The 17,856-nt window shown below is 46.5% G+C and overlaps 2 protein-coding genes across 3 annotated transcripts in view; both read right to left on the reverse strand.

The window, feature by feature from the left end:
• Window positions 1-15,385, reverse strand: part of LOC134943269 (carboxypeptidase O-like) — an 88,328-nt gene extending 72,943 nt beyond the window's left edge. For both annotated transcript variants that reach the window (XM_063932209.1, XM_063932208.1), the window contains exon 1: window positions 15,309-15,385. In XM_063932209.1, the coding sequence (XP_063788279.1) occupies window positions 15,309-15,349 (41 nt within the window). In that variant the 5' untranslated portion in view covers window positions 15,350-15,385. The remainder of the gene's footprint in view (window positions 1-15,308) is intronic.
• Window positions 15,386-15,895: 510 nt separating this feature from the next.
• LOC134943270 (carboxypeptidase O-like) overlaps window positions 15,896-17,856 on the reverse strand; it is a 107,134-nt gene continuing 105,173 nt past the window's right edge. Inside the window, exon 10 of the mRNA XM_063932210.1 lies at window positions 15,896-16,345. Coding sequence (XP_063788280.1) covers window positions 16,074-16,345 — 272 coding nt within the window. The 3' untranslated portion in view covers window positions 15,896-16,073. The remainder of the gene's footprint in view (window positions 16,346-17,856) is intronic.

The raw sequence follows: 17,856 nt of genomic DNA on the forward strand, positions 1-17,856 counted from the left end.
TCACATGACGATGGAAGCCCTCATCCTCCCGCTAGAAAAATTAAAAGAGTTAAGCTGGAAACAGCACAGAAAAGAACTGTGTATTCTGAGATGCAGAGCCGGTCATAGGCATAGGCAAACTAGGCAATTGCCTAGGGCATTTGATATGCCTAGGGGCATCAACAGCTTCTGCTGATTAAAATGATATGCGGCATGCCAATATTCTGTGTGTAGCATTTCATATGCAGATACAGCCACAGTCTGACATAGTATATAGGCATGCTGCATATCAGTTTAATCAGCAGAAGCTGCTTGTGCATCCTAGCCACATAGCAATGCAAATAAGATGCATTTTCATTAAAAAAAGGTGCCCGACGTTACCATTGAAGCAAGATTTATGAGGACACATCTGTATCCAAGCAGAGGCGGAGGTCACAGTGTTAGTGGCAGTGTGAGTGCTGTGTGCATGTGAGTGGGTTGGTTGTACAGTAGTGTTCGGAATATGTGTAAGGAGCATTATGTGTGTCATGTAAAAATGCATTAATAATGTGCAACATATGTGTAAGGGGCACTATGTGTGTCATTATGTGTATAAGGGCATTAATAATGTGCGGCATATGTGTAACAGGGTACTACTGTATGTGTGTCATTATGTGTATAGGGGCACTAATAATGTGCAGCAAATGTGAGGGGGCACTATGTGTGTCATTTAGTGTATAATGGCATAAATAATGTGCAGCATATGTGTAAGGGACATTATATGTAAAAGGACCTTAATAAAGGTTGTCATAATGTGTAAGGCGCATAATGTTTTATAAGGACATTAATAATGTGTCTCATATGTGTAAGGGGCATTACTGTATGGCATTATGTGTATAAGGTGCTCTACTATGTGGTATTGCGTATAGAAAGGGCACTACTGTGTCATCTAATGTGAATAAAGAGCAATAGGTTGTGGTGTTATGTGAATAAGGAACAATTCAGTGTGATGTAATGTGAATAAGGGGCTCTACTGTGAGGAGTAATGTTTATAAGGTAAAGTGATAATACTGTGGGATGTAATATGAATTATGGACACTATTGCATGATCAAATGTGAATAAAGTTGCAGTACTGTGTGGCGTAATTGGAATTGGGGTTACTATTGTGTGGTCATTAGAGATGAGCGGATTCGGTTTTACTCGGTTTTACTCGGTTCTCAAAACCGAATCTTATTGGCTATCCAAAACACGTGACATCCGTGAGCCAATTAGATGCCGTTTTGAGAACCGAGTAAAACCGAACCCGCTCATCTCTAGTGGTCATGCGCCTTGCCAGCAAAACTGTTCCTATTTAAAATATAGGGGGTACAAACACCAAAATAAGGACTGCTATGGATGAGGGGTGGTGGCGCTGGGAAAGAGGTGAAAGGTCAGAGGCGGAACCAGCGGTGGTGCTAGGGGGCACCTTCCAAAATCTTGCCTAGGGCATCATATTGGTTAGGGCCGGCTCTGCTGAGATGGTATCACAAATCCCCGAAGAGAGTCCAAGTGTGTCGGCGGTTGCGATGCCTGACCTTCCCAACACTGATCGAGAAGAGGTGGCTCCTTCCACCATTTGCACGCCCCCTGCAAGTGCTGGAAGGATCACCCACAGTCCAGTTCCTGATATTCAAATTGAAGATGTCACTGTTGAAGTACACCAGAATGAGGATATGGGTGTTGCTGGCACTGAGGAGGAAGTTGACGATAAGGATTCTGATGGTGATATGGTTTGTTAAAGTCAGGCAGCGGGGGAGACACCTGTTGTCCTTGGGACGAAGAAGCCCATTGTGATGCCTGGGCAAACTACCAAAAAACCCACCTCTTCAGTGTGGAATTATTTCGCCACAAATCCGGACAACAGGTGTCATGCCATCTGTTGCCTTTGTCAATCTGTAATAAGAAGGGGTAAGGATGTTAACCACCTAGGAACATCCTCCCTTATACGTCACCTGCTGCGCATTCATCAGAAGTCAGTGTCAAGTTGTAAAACTTTGGGTAAGAGCGTAAGCAGTCCACTGACACCTTTCTTTGTCTTGTACCCAAGCTCCTGGAGGCCACACCACCAACTCCCTTAACGTCAACTTCCTCCTCAGTCAGGAACGTCAGTAGTCCTGCAGGCCATGTCACTGTCAAGACTGAGAAGTCCTCTCCTAACCGGGATTCCTCCAGAGGATCCTGGAGTGGTATGCCTGCTGTTGCTGCCACTGCTGTTGTTGCTGCTGGGAGTTGATCGTCATCCCAGAGGGGAAGTCGGAAGACCACTTGTATTACTTCCAGTAAGCAATTGACTGTCCAACAGTCCTTTGTGAGGAAGATGAAATATGACAGCAGTCATCCTTTTGGAAAAGCAGATAACTGAGGCCTTGACAGCTATGTTGGTGTTAGAGGTGCGTCCAGTATCCACCATTAGTTCAGTGGGACTTAGAGAATTGATGGAGAAAGTGTGTCCCGGTATCAAATCCCATCTAGGTTCCACTTCATTAGGCAGGCAATATCGAGAATGTACACAGACGTCAGAAAAGAGTCACCAGTGTCCGATAAAATGCGGTTGCATCCAGTGTCCACTTAACCACGGACATGTGGACAAGTGGAACAGGGCAGACTAAGGACTATATGACTGTAATAGCCCACTGGGAAGATGTATGGCCTCCCGCAGCAACAACAGCAGCAGCACCAGTAGCAGCATCTCGCAAACGCCAACTCGTTCCTAGGCAGGCTACGCTATGTATCACCGCTTTCCATAAGATTCACAAAGCTGACAACCTCTTACGGAAACTAAGGGAAATCATCGCCTAATGGCTTATCCCAATTGGACTCTCCTGGGCATTTGTGATATCGGAGGCCACCAATATTGTGCGTGCATTACATCTGGGCAAATTCTAGCATGTCCCATGTTTTGCACATACAATTAATTAGAAAAATGACAGGGGTATGCAGGAGATGCTGTTGGTGGCCCGAAAAATTGCGGACCACTTTCGGCATTCTACCACTGCGTGCCAAAGACTGGAGCGCCAGCAAACACTCCTGACCTGCCCTGCCATCAACTGAAGCAAGAGGTGGTAACGAGGTGGAATTCAACACTCTATATGCTTCAGAGGATGGAGGAGCAGCAAAAGGCCATTCAAGCCTATACATCCACCTACGATATAGGCAAAGGAGGGGTAATGCACCAGACTCAAGTGCAGTGGAGTATGATTTCCGTCTTGTGCAAGGTTCTCCAACCCTTCGAACTTGCCACACGTGAAGTCAATTCAGACATTGCCAGCTTGAGTCAGGTCATTCCTCTCATAAGGTTTTTGCAGAAGCAGCTGGATAAATTGAAGGAGGAGCTAAGACGGAGCGATTCCGCAAAGTATGTGGGACTTGTGGATGGAGCCCTTCATTCACTTTGCCAGGATTCAAGGGTGGTTAATCTGATGAAATCAGAGCACTACATTTTGGCCACCGTGCTCGATCCTAGGTTTAAAGCCTACCTTGTATCTCTCTTTCCAGCAGACACAAGTGTGCAGAGGTGCAAAGGGGTGTAGTATGGTATGCCGGCGACCGGGCTCCCGGCGACCAGCATACCGGCGCCAGGTGCCCGACCGCCGGCATACCAACAGCGTAGTGAGCGCAAATTAACCCCTTGCAGGCACTATGGTGCGCTATGCGTGCCACGCTTTTTATTCTCCCTCCAGGGGGGTTGTGGACCCCCACGAGGGAGAATATCTGTAGGTATGCCGGCTGTCGGGATTCCGGCGCCGGTATACTGTGCTCCGGGATCCTGACAGTCAGCAACCTGAAGACCACCCGTGCAAAGACCTGCTGGTTAGTAAATTGTAGAGATGAGCGCCTGAAATTTTTCGGGTTTTGTGTTTTGGTTTTGGGTTCGGTTCCGCGGCCGTGTTTTGGGTTCGACCGCGTTTTGGCAAAACCTCACCGAATTTTTTTTGTCGGATTCGGGTGTGTTTTGGATTCGGATGTTTTTTTTAAAAAAACACTAAAAAACAGCTTAAATCATAGAATTTGGGGGTCATTTTGATCCCATATTATTATTAACCTCAAAAACCATAATTTCCACTCATTTTCAGTCTATTCTGAATACCTCACACCTCACAATATTATTTTTAGTCCTAAAATTTGCACCAAGGTCGCTGGATGACTAAGCTAAGCGACACTAGTGGCCGACACAAACACCTGGCCCATCTAGGAGTGGCACTGCAGTGTCACGCAGGATGTCCCTTCCAAAAAACCCTCCCCAATCAGCACATGACGCAAAGAAAAAAAGAGGCGCAATGAGGTAGCTGACTGTGTGAGTAAGATAAGCGACCCTAGTGGCCGACACAAACACCGGGCCCATTTAGGAGTGGCACTGCAGTGTCACGCAGGATGTCCCTTCCAAAAAACCCTCCCCAATCAGCACATGACGCAAAGAAAAAAAGAGGCGCAATGAGGTAGCTGACTGTGTGAGTAAGATTAGCGACCCTAGTGGCCGACACAAACACCGGGCCCATTTAGGAGTGGCACTGCAGTGTCACGCAGGATGTCCCTTCCAAAAAACCCTCCCCAATCAGCACATGACGCAAAGAAAAAAAGAGGCGCAATGAGGTAGCTGACTGTGTGAGTAAGATTAGCGACCCTAGTGGCCGACACAAACACCGGGCCCATTTAGGAGTGGCACTGCAGTGTCACGCAGGATGTCCCTTCCAAAAAACCCTCCCCAATCAGCACATGACGCAAAGAAAAAAAGAGGCGCAATGAGGTAGCTGACTGTGTGAGTAAGATTAGCGACCCTAGTGGCCGACACAAACACCGGGCCCATTTAGGAGTGGCACTGCAGTGTCACGCAGGATGTCCCTTCCAAAAAACCCTCCCCAAACAGCACATGACGCAAAGAAAAATAAAAGAAAAAAGAGGTGCAAGATGGAATTGTCCTTGGGCCCTCCCACCCACCCTTATGTTGTATAAACAAAACAGGACATGCACACTTTAACCAACCCATCATTTCAGTGACAGGGTCTGCCACACGACTGTGACTGATATGACGGGTTGGTTTGGACCCCCCCCAAAAAAAGAAGCAATTAATCTCTCCTTGCACAAACTGGCTCTACAGAGGCAAGATGTCCACCTCATCATCACCCTCCGATATATCACCGTGTACATCCCCCTCCTCACAGATTATCAATTCGTCCCCACTGGAATCCACCATCTCAGCTCCCTGTGTACTTTGTGGAGGCAATTGCTGCTGGTCAATGTCTCCGCGGAGGAATTGATTATAATTCATTTTAATGAACATCATCTTCTCCACATTTTCTGGATGTAACCTCGTACGCCGATTGCTGACAAGGTGAGCGGCGGCACTAAACACTCTTTCGGAGTACACACTTGTGGGAGGGCAACTTAGGTAGAATAAAGCCAGTTTGTGCAATGGCCTCCAAATTGCCTCTTTTTCCTGCCAGTATAAGTATGGACTGTGTGACGTGCCTACTTGGATGCGGTCACTCATATAATCCTCCACCATTCTTTCAATGGTGAGAGAATCATATGCAGTGACAGTAGACGACATGTCCGTAATCGTTGTCAGGTCCTTCAGTCCGGACCAGATGTCAGCATCAGCAGTCGCTCCAGACTGCCCTGCATCACCGCCAGCGGGTGGGCTCGGAATTCTGAGCCTTTTCCTCGCACCCCCAGTTGCGGGAGAATGTGAAGGAGGAGATGTTGACAGGTCGCGTTCCGCTTGACTTGACAATTTTCTCACCAGCAGGTCTTTCAACCCCAGCAGACTTGTGTCTGCCGGAAAGAGAGATCCAAGGTAGGCTTTAAATCTAGGATCGAGCACGGTGGCCAAAATGTAGTGCTCTGATTTCAACAGATTGACCACCCGTGAATCCTTGTTAAGCGAATTAAGGGCTCCATCCACAAGTCCCACATGCCTAGCGGAATCGCTCCGTGTTAGCTCCTCCTTCAATGTCTCCAGCTTCTTCTGCAAAAGCCTGATGAGGGGAATGACCTGACTCAGGCTGGCAGTGTCTGAACTGACTTCACGTGTGGCAAGTTCAAAGGGCATCAGAACCTTGCACAACGTTGAAATCATTCTCCACTGCGCTTGAGACAGGTGCATTCCACCTCCTATATCGTGCTCAATTGTATAGGCTTGAATGGCCTTTTGCTGCTCCTCCAACCTCTGAAGCATATAGAGGGTTGAATTCCACCTCGTTACCACTTCTTGCTTCAGATGATGGCAGGGCAGGTTCAGTAGTTTTTGGTGGTGCTCCAGTCTTCTGTACGTGGTGCCTGTACGCTGAAAGTGTCCCGCAATTTTTCTGGCCACCGACAGCATCTCTTGCACGCCCCTGTCGTTTTTTAAATAATTCTGCACCACCAAATTCAAGGTATGTGCAAAACATGGGACGTGCTGGAATTTGCCCATATTTAATGCACACACAATATTGCTGGCGTTGTCCGATGCCACAAATCCACAGGAGAGTCCAATTGGGGTAAGCCATTCCGCGATGATCTTCCTCAGTTGCCGTAAGAGGTTTTCAGCTGTGTGCGTATTCTGGAAAGCGGTGATACAAAGCGTAGCCTGCCTAGGAAAGAGTTGGCGTTTGCGAGATGCTGCTACTGGTGCCGCCGCTGCTGTTCTTGCGGCGGGAGTCCATACATCTACCCAGTGGGCTGTCACAGTCATATAGTCCTGACCCTGCCCTGCTCCACTTGTCCACATGTCCGTGGTTAAGTGGACATTGGGTACAACTGCATTTTTTAGGACACTGGTGAGTCTTTTTCTGACGTCCGTGTACATTCTCGGTATCGCCTGCCTAGAGAAGTGGAACCTAGATGGTATTTGGTAACGGGGGCACACTGCCTCAATAAATTGTCTAGTTCCCTGTGAACTAACGGCGGATACCGGACGCACGTCTAACACCAACATAGTTGTCAAGGCCTCAGTTATCCGCTTTGCAGCAGGATGACTGCTGTGATATTTCATCTTCCTCGCAAAGGACTGTTGAACAGTCAATTGCTTACTGGAAGTAGTACAAGTGGGCTTACGACTTCCCCTCTGGGATGACGATCGACTCCCAGCAGCAACAACAGCAGCGCCAGCAGCAGTAGGCGTTACACGCAAGGATGCATCGGAGGAATGCCAGGCAGGAGAGGACTCGTCAGAATTGCCAGTGACATTGCCTGCAGGACTATTGGCATTCCTGGGGAAGGAGGAAATTGACACTGAGGGAGTTGGTGGGGTGGTTTGCGTGAGCTTGGTTACAAGAGGAAGGGATTTACTGGTCAGTGGACTGCTTCCGCTGTCACCCAAAGTTTTTGAACTTGTCACTGACTTATTATGAATGCGCTGCAGGTGACGTATAAGGGAGGATGTTCCGAGGTGGTTAACGTCCTTACCCCTACTTATTACAGCTTGACAAAGGGAACACACGGCTTGACACCTGTTGTCCGCATTTCTGTTGAAATAGTTCCACACCGAAGAGCTGATTTTTTTGGTATTTTCACCAGGCATGTCAACGGCCATATTCCTCCCACGGACAACAGGTGTCTCCCCGGGTGCCTGACTTAAACAAACCACCTCACCATCAGAATCCTCCTGGTCAATTTCCTCCCCAGCGCCAGCAACACCCATATCCTCCTCATCCTGGTGTACTTCAACACTGACATCTTCAATCTGACTATCAGGAACTGGACTGCGGGTGCTCCTTCCAGCACTTGCAGGGGGCGTGCAAATGGTGGAAGGTGCATGCTCTTCACGTCCAGTGTTGGGAAGGTCAGGCATCGCAACCGACACAATTGGACTCTCCTTGTGGATTTGGGATTTCGAAGAACGCACAGTTCTTTGCGGTGCTACTGCTTTTGCCAGCTTGAGTCTTTTCATTTTTCTAGCGAGAGGCTGAGTGCCTCCATCCTCATGTGAAGCTGAACCACTAGCCATGAACATAGGCCAGGGCCTCAGCCGTTCCTTGCCACTCCGTGTGGTAAATGGCATATTGGCAAGTTTACGCTTCTCCTCCGACAATTTTATTTTAGGTTTTGGAGTCCTTTTTTTACTGATATTTGGTGTTTTGGATTTGACATGCTCTGTACTATGACATTGGGCATCGGCCTTGGCAGACGACGTTGCTGGCATTTCATCGTCTCGGCCATGACTAGTGGCAGCAGCTTCAGCACGAGGTGGAAGTGGATCTTGATCTTTCCCTAATTTTGGAACCTCAACATTTTTGTTCTCCATATTTTAATAGGCACAATTAAAAGGCACCTCAGGTAAACAATGGAGATGGATGGATACTAGTATACAATTATGGACGGACTGCCGAGTGCCGACACAGAGGTAGCTACAGCCGTGAACTACCGTACTGTGTCTGCTGCTAATATAGACTGGTTGATAAAGAGATGTCGTAGTATGTATGTATGAAGAAGAAAGAAAAAAAAACCACGGTTAGGTGGTATACAATTATGGACGGACTGCCGAGTGCCGACACAGAGGTAGCCACAGCCGTGAACTACCGTACTGTACTGTGTCTGCTGCTAATATAGACTGGTTGATAAAGAGATGTCGTAGTATGTATGTATGAAGAAGAAAGAAAAAAAAACCACGGGTAGGTGGTATACAATTATGGACGGACTGCCGAGTGCCGACACAGAGGTAGCCACAGCCGTGAACTACCGTACTGTACTGTGTCTGCTGCTAATATAGACTGGTTGATAAAGAGATGTAGTAGTATGTATGTATAAAGAAGAAAGAAAAAAAAACCACGGGTAGGTGGTATACAATTATGGACGGACTGCCGAGTGCCGACACAGAGGTAGCCACAGCCGTGAACTACCGTACTGTACTGTGTCTGCTGCTAATATAGACTGGTTGATAAAGAGATGTCGTAGTATGTATGTTTGAAGAAGAAAGAAAAAAAAACCACGGTTAGGTGGTATACAATTATGGACGGACTGCCGAGTGCCGACACAGAGGTAGCCACAGCCGTGAACTACCGTACTGTACTGTGTCTGCTGCTTATATAGACTGGTTGATAAAGAGATGTCATAGTATGTATGTATAAAGAAGAAAGAAAAAAAAACCACGGTTAGGTGGTATACAATTATGGACGGACTGCCGAGTGCCGACACAGAGGTAGCCACAGCCGTGAACTACCGTACTGTACTGTGTCTGCTGCTAATATAGACTGGTTGATAAAGAGATGTCGTAGTATGTATGTATGAAGAAGAAAGAAAAAAAAACCACGGTTAGGTGGTATACAATTATGGACGGACTGCCGAGTGCCGACACAGAGGTAGCCACAGCCGTGAACTACCGTACTGTACTGTGTCTGCTGCTAATATAGACTGGTTGATAAAGAGATGTCGTAGTATGTATGTATAAAGAAGAAAGAAAAAAAAACCACGGTTAGGTGGTATACAATTATGGACGGACTGCCGAGTGCCGACACAGAGGTAGCCACAGCCGTAAACTACCGTACTGTACTGTGTCTGCTGCTAATATAGACTGGTTGATAAAGAGATGTAGTAGTATGTATGTATAAAGAAGAAAGAAAAAAAAACCACGGGTAGGTGGTATACAATTATGGATGGACTGCCGAGTGCCGACACAGAGGTAGCTACAGCCGTGAACTACCGTACTGTGTCTGCTGCGACTGGATGATAAATAATGATATAAAAAATATATATATATCACTACTGCAGCCGGACAGGTATATATATTATATAATGACGGACCTGCTGGACACTGTCTGTCAGCAGAATGAGTTTTTTATAGAATAAAAAAAAAAACACCACACAAGTGAAGTCACACGACGAGTGTTTAACTTTTTCAGGCAATCACAATATAGTATACTACTAACTATACTGGTGGTCAGTGTGGTCAGGTCACTGGTCAGTCACACTGGCAGTGGCACTCCTGCAGCAAAAGTGTGCACTGTTTAATTTTAATATAATATGTACTCCTGGCTCCTGCTATAACCTATAACTGGCACTGCAGTGCTCCCCAGTCTCCCCCACAATTATAAGCTGTGTGAGCTGAGCACAGTCAGATATATAATATATACATAGATGATGCAGGCATGCAGCACACTGGGCTGAGCAGTGCACACAGATATGGTATGTGACTGAGTCACTGTGTGTACCGTTTTTTTCAGGCAGAGAACGGATATATTAAATAAAACAACTGCACTGCTGGTGGTCACTGTGGTCAGTCACTAAACTCTGCACTCTCTTCTACAGTATCAGCCTCAGGTCAATCTCTCTCTCTCTCTCCTAATCTAAATGGAGAGGACGCCAGCCACGTCCTCTCCCTATCAATCTCAATGCACGTGTGAAAATGGCGGCGACGCGCGGCTCCTTATATAGAATCCGAGTCTCGCGATAGAATCCGAGCCTCGCGAGAATCCGACAGCGTCATGATGACGTTCGGGCGCGCTCGGGTTAACCGAGCAAGGCGGGAAGATCCGAGTCGCTCGGACCCGTGAAAAAAAACATGAAGTTCGTGCGGGTTCGGATTCAGAGAAACCGAACCCGCTCATCTCTAGTAAATTGTCAACTCAAGCGGAACGTGACCCGTCAACAGCTCCTCCTTCAATTTCTCCCGCCACTGAGGCTGCAAGGAAAAGGATAACATTTCCTAACCCACCCGCTGGCAGTGATGCAGGGCAGTCATGAGCGAAAGCTGACATCTGGTCCGGACTGAAGGACCTGCCAACGTTTACTGACATGTCTACTGTCACTGCATATGATTCTGTCACCATTGAAAGAATGGTGGAGGGTTATATGAGTGACCGCATCCAAGTAGGCATGTCAGACAGTCCGTACGTATACTGGCAGTAAAAAAAGGCAATTTGGAGGCCTTGCACAAACTGGCTTTATTTTAGCTAAGTTGCTTCCCCTCCAGTGTGTACTCCGAAAGAGTGTTTAGTGCAGCCGGTAACCTTGTCAGCAATCGGCGTAGGAGGTTACTTCCAGAAAATGTGGAGAAGATGATGTTCATCAAAATTAATTATGAAGTCCTCCGGGAAGACCTTTACCAGCAATTGCCTCCAGAAAGTGCACAGGGACCTGTGATGGTGGATTCCAGTGGGGACGAATTAATACTCAGTGAGGAGGGGGATGTACACAGTGAAAGGGGTGAGGAATCGGACGATGATGATGAGGTGGACATCTTGCCTCTGTACAGCCAGTTTGTGCAAGGAGAGATTGATTGCTTCTTTTTTGGTGGGGGCCCAAACAAACCAGTAATTTCAGCCACAGTCGTGTGGCAGACCCTGTCGATTAAATGATTGGTTTGTTAAAGTGTGCATGTCTTGTTTATACAATATAAGGGTGGGTGGGAGGGACCAAGGACAATTCCATCTTGCACCTCTTTTTCTTCTTTGCATCATGTGCTGTTTGGGGACTAGTTTTTTTAAGTGCCATCCTGTCTGACACTGCAGTGCCACTCCTAGATGGGCCAGGTGTTTGTGCCACACACTTGTGTCGCTTAGCTTGGCCAACCAGCTACCTAATTGCACCTCTTTTTCTTCTTTGCATCATGTGCTGTTTGGGGATTAGTTTTTTCCCTTATAGCTATGTTTAGCTATGTTTCTTGAAACTGATGTTGAATGTGATCATATAGTGGTCACTGTTTCCCAAGGTCTCCCCAACTTTAGCGTTTGATATAATGTCCACATTATTGGTAATAACTAGGTCCAGAATAATTTTACCTGTAGTTGGGTCCTCGACTAATTAAGTCAAGTATTGATCCTTTAATGTATTTAAGAACCTGCTGCTCCTAGTTTTTACACATGAATGGTTACTCCAACTTATATCAGGATACATTCCCCAAAAACTAGGATGTCCCCCATTCTCACAGCATTTTCAATTTGCTGTAAGAGTTGTTCCTCGTCATGTACGCTAAAATCCGATTGGTTGTAGCACGTGTCAACGACTAGTTTCTTTGCCTCTGTGCCCCACTTGTGATCTCAACCCATAGCGACTCCACATTATCTCAAGCCCCTTCGTAAATACCCTCTATTAAGTTTGGTTTTAGAGATGGTTTAACAAAGAGACATACCCCTCCTACCCTTTTGGTAGCCATGTTCCTCCTGAAAAGAGAATATCCCTCCACATTCGCAGCCCAGTCGTGAGAGTTGTCCCACCATGTTTCCGTAATACCTATAATATCATACTGAGACTTTGATACAAGCCATTCCAATTCCCCCATTTTACCCGATAGGCTTCTTGCATTCGCAAGCATATATTTTAGCTTAGCCTCTTCCTTGCCCAATTGTTTTAATGGTATCTTATCTATATTTACAAATGCCTTTCTAGAATTGCCCTTACCTCCCTTTCCACCCCATTATACATAATACAGCCTTCCTTACTACTACGGTTCATAATTTACTACAGTTCATAATTTACTATTTACGGTTCATAATTTTATATATAAGTATGTTGGTTATATTAAGAACTAATTGAAATAACAAACAAAACTTTGCTAACGGTGTATTCCCGGTATTGTGTAATGCATGCGTTGTTGTACAATAAACGGTTGCCCAGGAACTCATTCCCACTTCCGGGAATTAGAAGGACCTAACACGTATGGTTCGGGTCATGGCTTTTGCCGTGCAGTATCACGACCATGGGGTAAATTTACTAAGATGGGAGTTGTATTTAAGATGGGATGTTGTCCATAGCAACCAATCAGATTACAGGTATTATCTCCTAGAAGGTGCTAGATAAATGAGAAGTAGATTCTGATTGGTTGCTATTGGCAACATCCCATATTAAATACAACTCTCATCTTAGTAAATTTACCCCCATGTGATCTACCATCCGATCCCTTTTCTGGTTTGTGTGATATCACGGCCGGATGATCACTATGCTGATCATGTGACAGTAAAGTCACATGATTGGGGCAAGACCTCAGTTGCTACAAATACACTAATCCCTTTGTTGAATAGGGGAAGGATTAAAGACAAATCAAATATGTGACCAGGACAATCCAATCACCATGCATAATAAGTAAAATATAGCCTCCAATCAAATGACATGTGATATCCCTGCCTGTCACATGACCGGAATTAGTGAAATACAAAATATGTTTTTATAGGGCTGTAATGCTCTTTTTTTTATTATTTATGGATCTTTATTTATAGGTTTGCATCCCTATTCAAATTAATTGTTAAAATATTAATTTTGTGTCTTTTAAAATATATGTATACCAATTATTGCAACACAGGGGCTATCAGTAATCTAATTGGTCACCCTTTATAAGGGTGCTTAGTGTCATGCAGTGTCACCTTTGAAAAAGCTGCCTATAGACAGCGAAACGCGTCAGGAGGTTCCCCCTTCTGGTCAGTGGGCAACAAGATTGGTTTATCCAGTCCTTGGACAAGATTTATGTGGACTTTTCTATTGCGTGCGGTCTGAGCCTTGATGGTTAGAGGGACTCCATGAAAATTGCGTTGACTCTTCGTTACCACCTTTCGGATTAATGCTATTTTTGGAACCGACCCCGACAAATACCACAGGACCGGTAATTATATCCACGTTCTAGGACATCTCTTGGTGGTCCCTGGACTGAACTATTTATCCAAGTTTGGGCATTCATTTTGCATAGTACCATCCTACTGAGCCCACACAAATAGACCACGGAAAGGGGGAACAAGAACATATGCTGTACTTACCTGCAACTTATGCTTTATAATCGTGTTTCTAGAGTTTCTCTTAACTTGTGTATCTTAGCATATTAAAAGTGTGATACAAATTTAGTACACTGTGTGGCTTATACATGTAGTTAGCCTATGTATAATAGAATTGAGCGCTGTTTTCTCTAGATAACCAGTGTACATTTATTTTCACTGCACACCTGAATTTTTACAGCATACAAGACAGGGCCATCACCCCCCTATATTTTCACAGCATACAGGAGGACATTGCCCCTGCCCCCTGTACAACACAGTGACAGCCAGGACAGTTGCAGCACATGAAACACCAGTGACAGCCAGGACAGTTGCAGCACATGAAACACCAGTGACAGCCAGGACAGTTGCAGCACATGAAACACCAGTGACAGCCAGGACAGTTGCAGCACATGAAACACCAGTGACAGCCAGGACAGTTGCAGCACATGAAACACCAGTGACAGCCAGGACAGTTGCAGCACATGAAACACCAGTGACAGCCAGGACAGTTGCAGCGCATGAAACACCAGTGACAGCCAGGACAGCACCCCTAACACAGCACAGGCACACCACAGTGACAGGAACAGCACCCATAGAGACCACATACTGACCCCACCTGACACCACCATCCACAGAGAGAGACAGAGGTCTGTCTCCCTCACTCTCCAAGTCCGGAGTGAAAATGGCGGCGACGCTGTTTATATGTAATCCAAAACCCGTGAGAATCCGTCAGCGGAATGATTACATTTTCCCTCGTTCTGGTTTCCGAGTCTGGCGGGAACTCCTGAGCTGCACTCGGTTCCCGTCTCGGAACGTGAAGTTCTGGGGGGTTTCGGATCTCTGAGATCCAAACCCGCTCATCTCTATTTATAAGTTACCAATATCTTAAACTCTAACGTTGTTCAGTACTGAAATGACCTCCCAGTTTATGTAACAACACAGTTCAGCTGAGTGTTCTTTCGTTTGTGCACATTAGTTGACTTTTACTGCTGTCTCCTTTGAAAGTTGAAGATGCAATATGATAAATTAAAGTGTTTTCTAAACTGTCACTTACTGAGTCACTCTGCATTTAATGCGAGGTCCTGGTGGAAACAACTGAAAAGGTTCCTTGGTTCCAGCTAAACTATTATCACTCTCCTTTTTCTAATCAATTGACACAAAATTTGGACCAAATGTAGCAAAGGTTAATTTGTCCTGGCTGAACGGCCTCAGTTTCCTTCTGTATAGAATCATCAGTGTCTGAACAAGAATTCAGTAACCTCTCACTAGGCGGAGATTAGTTGATCGCACCAGCAGCAAAAAGTTGCTTGGTGCGATCAACTTGGAATGAGGGCCATAGTCTGATGCAAAAAGTGGATTACTCTCATCTGATACAAGCTTATTTCCATGGGCACTCAATAGGGTCGGTTTACACTATAATGTGCTGCATTGTACTGAGGTGAATGGTGGGATATTTGACAGCGATACCTCGCCTATTGGATGGACAGAACCCCTCACAGCAAGCAGCTTCTGCCTCTCCCCTTTGAAGGAAGGTCCAGTCCCACCGCATGGCCCACCTTACTCAGTCACTGGATGTTAGGGCTATGGTGATTGCTCCGCCCACCGCTGCGAGCGGCGCCTTAGCAGCCCAAGACCCTCTTCTCAGCGATTACCTCAGGACACCCCTCACAGTCAGTGCCCGCTCTCCATACATCCTGGACCCTGTGCCGCTCTGTCCCGACCAACTGCTGCTCACTTCCAACTAACACTGGTCATGTGACCTGCTTCTGACCTCCAGAGCAGCTGCCGAGGGTGGTGGGAATTTTCTGCCTGTGTAACCACATGTACATACTCTGTAGCGCACTCCTCAGTGTCCACGTAATAGCTCATATAGCAGAGTATTACATATCTGTAATACATGCAATGGTCAGGGTGGACAGGACAAGACTTCAGACATTCATGTCTCCAGGTGAAGGGTCAGGATAGGCTTCAATGGGCAAATCTTAGGCTAAGATCTGGCTTGGCTACAAAACTTGGGTGCGCTCTCCTCGCAAACTATTATGATTATGATGCCAATTGTCCTGACTGGGCCTGCTAACTTGTATTGGGGAGCGTTGAGCGCCAATGATTGTGTTATTCAATGCGTGTTGCTGTCCCATTTATTTTTTGCCCTTTTTTCCACCACCACGCTAGCATCTTCATATAAATAATAGATCATATGTCAAAATACATTTGTTCCAATTTGAAACTCCAACTCCAGTTATCATGTGTCGTTATATAATGAGATAAGTCTTTATTTGTTAAGCTTAATTATTAAAGAGGGTATAAACAGATTTGAACCCTACGGGAGTTTAAGAAAAAACATTGTCTTTTACATGTTTCTGTTTAGCCGGTAAGTACAGACAGTATAATCCACAAATTAAATATTACTACTGTTATTAAAATAAGGATTGATATGTGCCAATGATAATTGAGAAGCTTAAATAAAAGCAGAGAGTGCTGGACAACATATTTGCTGCATTGGGAAAATGTTTTTCATTGATGTAGTCGACAATGGACAAAATTCCAGCTGTGGTCTCCTCACATGTAGGTCTGATCTGCTCTTCAGGAAGAATAAATCCATATGTACCATTATCTCTAAGCTCAAACGTGTATGCTAAATCAATTCCCAGATCGGCAGCCCAATCCTGTGAAGTGCCGGAAGTGCTATCTGTTAATTAAAATAATAAAGGTATTAGCAAGTAGCTTGTTCTTCCCTTATATTTACTATAGAGATATCCCACATGTTACGTTATTAATGCCTCACATACCCCCAATGCTGTGGTATAATTAATCACAGATCACATTGCCTCCACATAGGTTCCCTGTAGAGACCACACTGTCCTATGACAGCGCCATCAGAACACAATGCCTCCACACAGCCGTCTACCCTCACAGATCATACAGCCCCCTTAGATCACACTGCCTCCACACAGATCCCTCCCCTCACAGATCATACAGCTTCCCTCAGATCACACTGCCTCCACACAGCTCCCTCCCCTCACAGATCATACAGCCCCCTCAGATCACACTGCCTCCACACAGCTCCCTCCCCTCACAGATCATACAGCCTCCCTCAGATCACACTGCCTCCACACAGATCCCACCCCTCACAGATCATACAGCCCCCTCAGATCACACAGCCTTCTACCCCCACAGATCATACAGCCCCCTCAGATCACACTGCCTACACACAGCTCCTTCTCCTCACAGATCATACAACCCCCTCAGATCACACTGCCTCCACACAGCTCCCTCCCCTCACAGATCATACAGCCCCCCTCAGATCACACTGCCTCCACACAGCTCCCACCCCTCACAGATCATACAGCTTCCCTCAGATCACACTGCCTCCACACAGCTCCCACCCCTCACAGATCATACAGCCTCCCTCAGATCACACTGCCTCCACACAGCTCCCTCCCCTCACAGATCATACAGCCTCCCTCAGATCACACTGCCTCCACACAGCTCTCTCCCCTCACAGATCATACAGCTCCCTCATATCATACTGCCTCCACACAGCTCCCTCCCCTCACAGATCATACAGCCTCCCTCAGATCACACTGCCTCCACACAGATCCCACCCCTCACAGATCATATAGCCTCCCTCAGATCACACTGCCTCCACACAGATCCCACCCCTCACAGATCATACAGTCCCCTCAGATCACACTGCCTCCACACAGCTCTCTCCCCTCACAGATCATACAGCCCCCTCAGATCACACTGCCTCCACACAGCTCCCACCCCTCACAGATCATACAGCCTCCCTCAGATCACACTGCCTCCACACAGATCCCACCCCTCACAGATCATACAGCCCCCTCAGATCACACAGCCTTCTACCCTCACAGATCATACAGCCCCCTCAGATCACACTGCCTCCACACAGCTCCCTCTCCTCACAGATCATACAACCCCCTCAGATCACACTGCCTCCACACAGCTCCCTCCCCTCACAGATCATACAGCCCCCCTCAGATCACACTGCCTCCACACAGCTCCCACCCCTCACAGATCATACAGCTTCCCTCAGATCACACTGCCTCCACACAGCTCCCTCCCCTCACAGATCATACAGCCTCCCTCAGATCACACTGCCTCCACACAGCTCTCTCCCCTCACAGATCATACAGCTCCCTCATATCATACTGCCTCCACACAGCTCACTCCCCTCAC

This window comes from Pseudophryne corroboree, chromosome 7, assembly GCF_028390025.1.
Source record: "Pseudophryne corroboree isolate aPseCor3 chromosome 7, aPseCor3.hap2, whole genome shotgun sequence".
NCBI lineage: Eukaryota > Metazoa > Chordata > Amphibia > Anura > Myobatrachidae > Pseudophryne > Pseudophryne corroboree.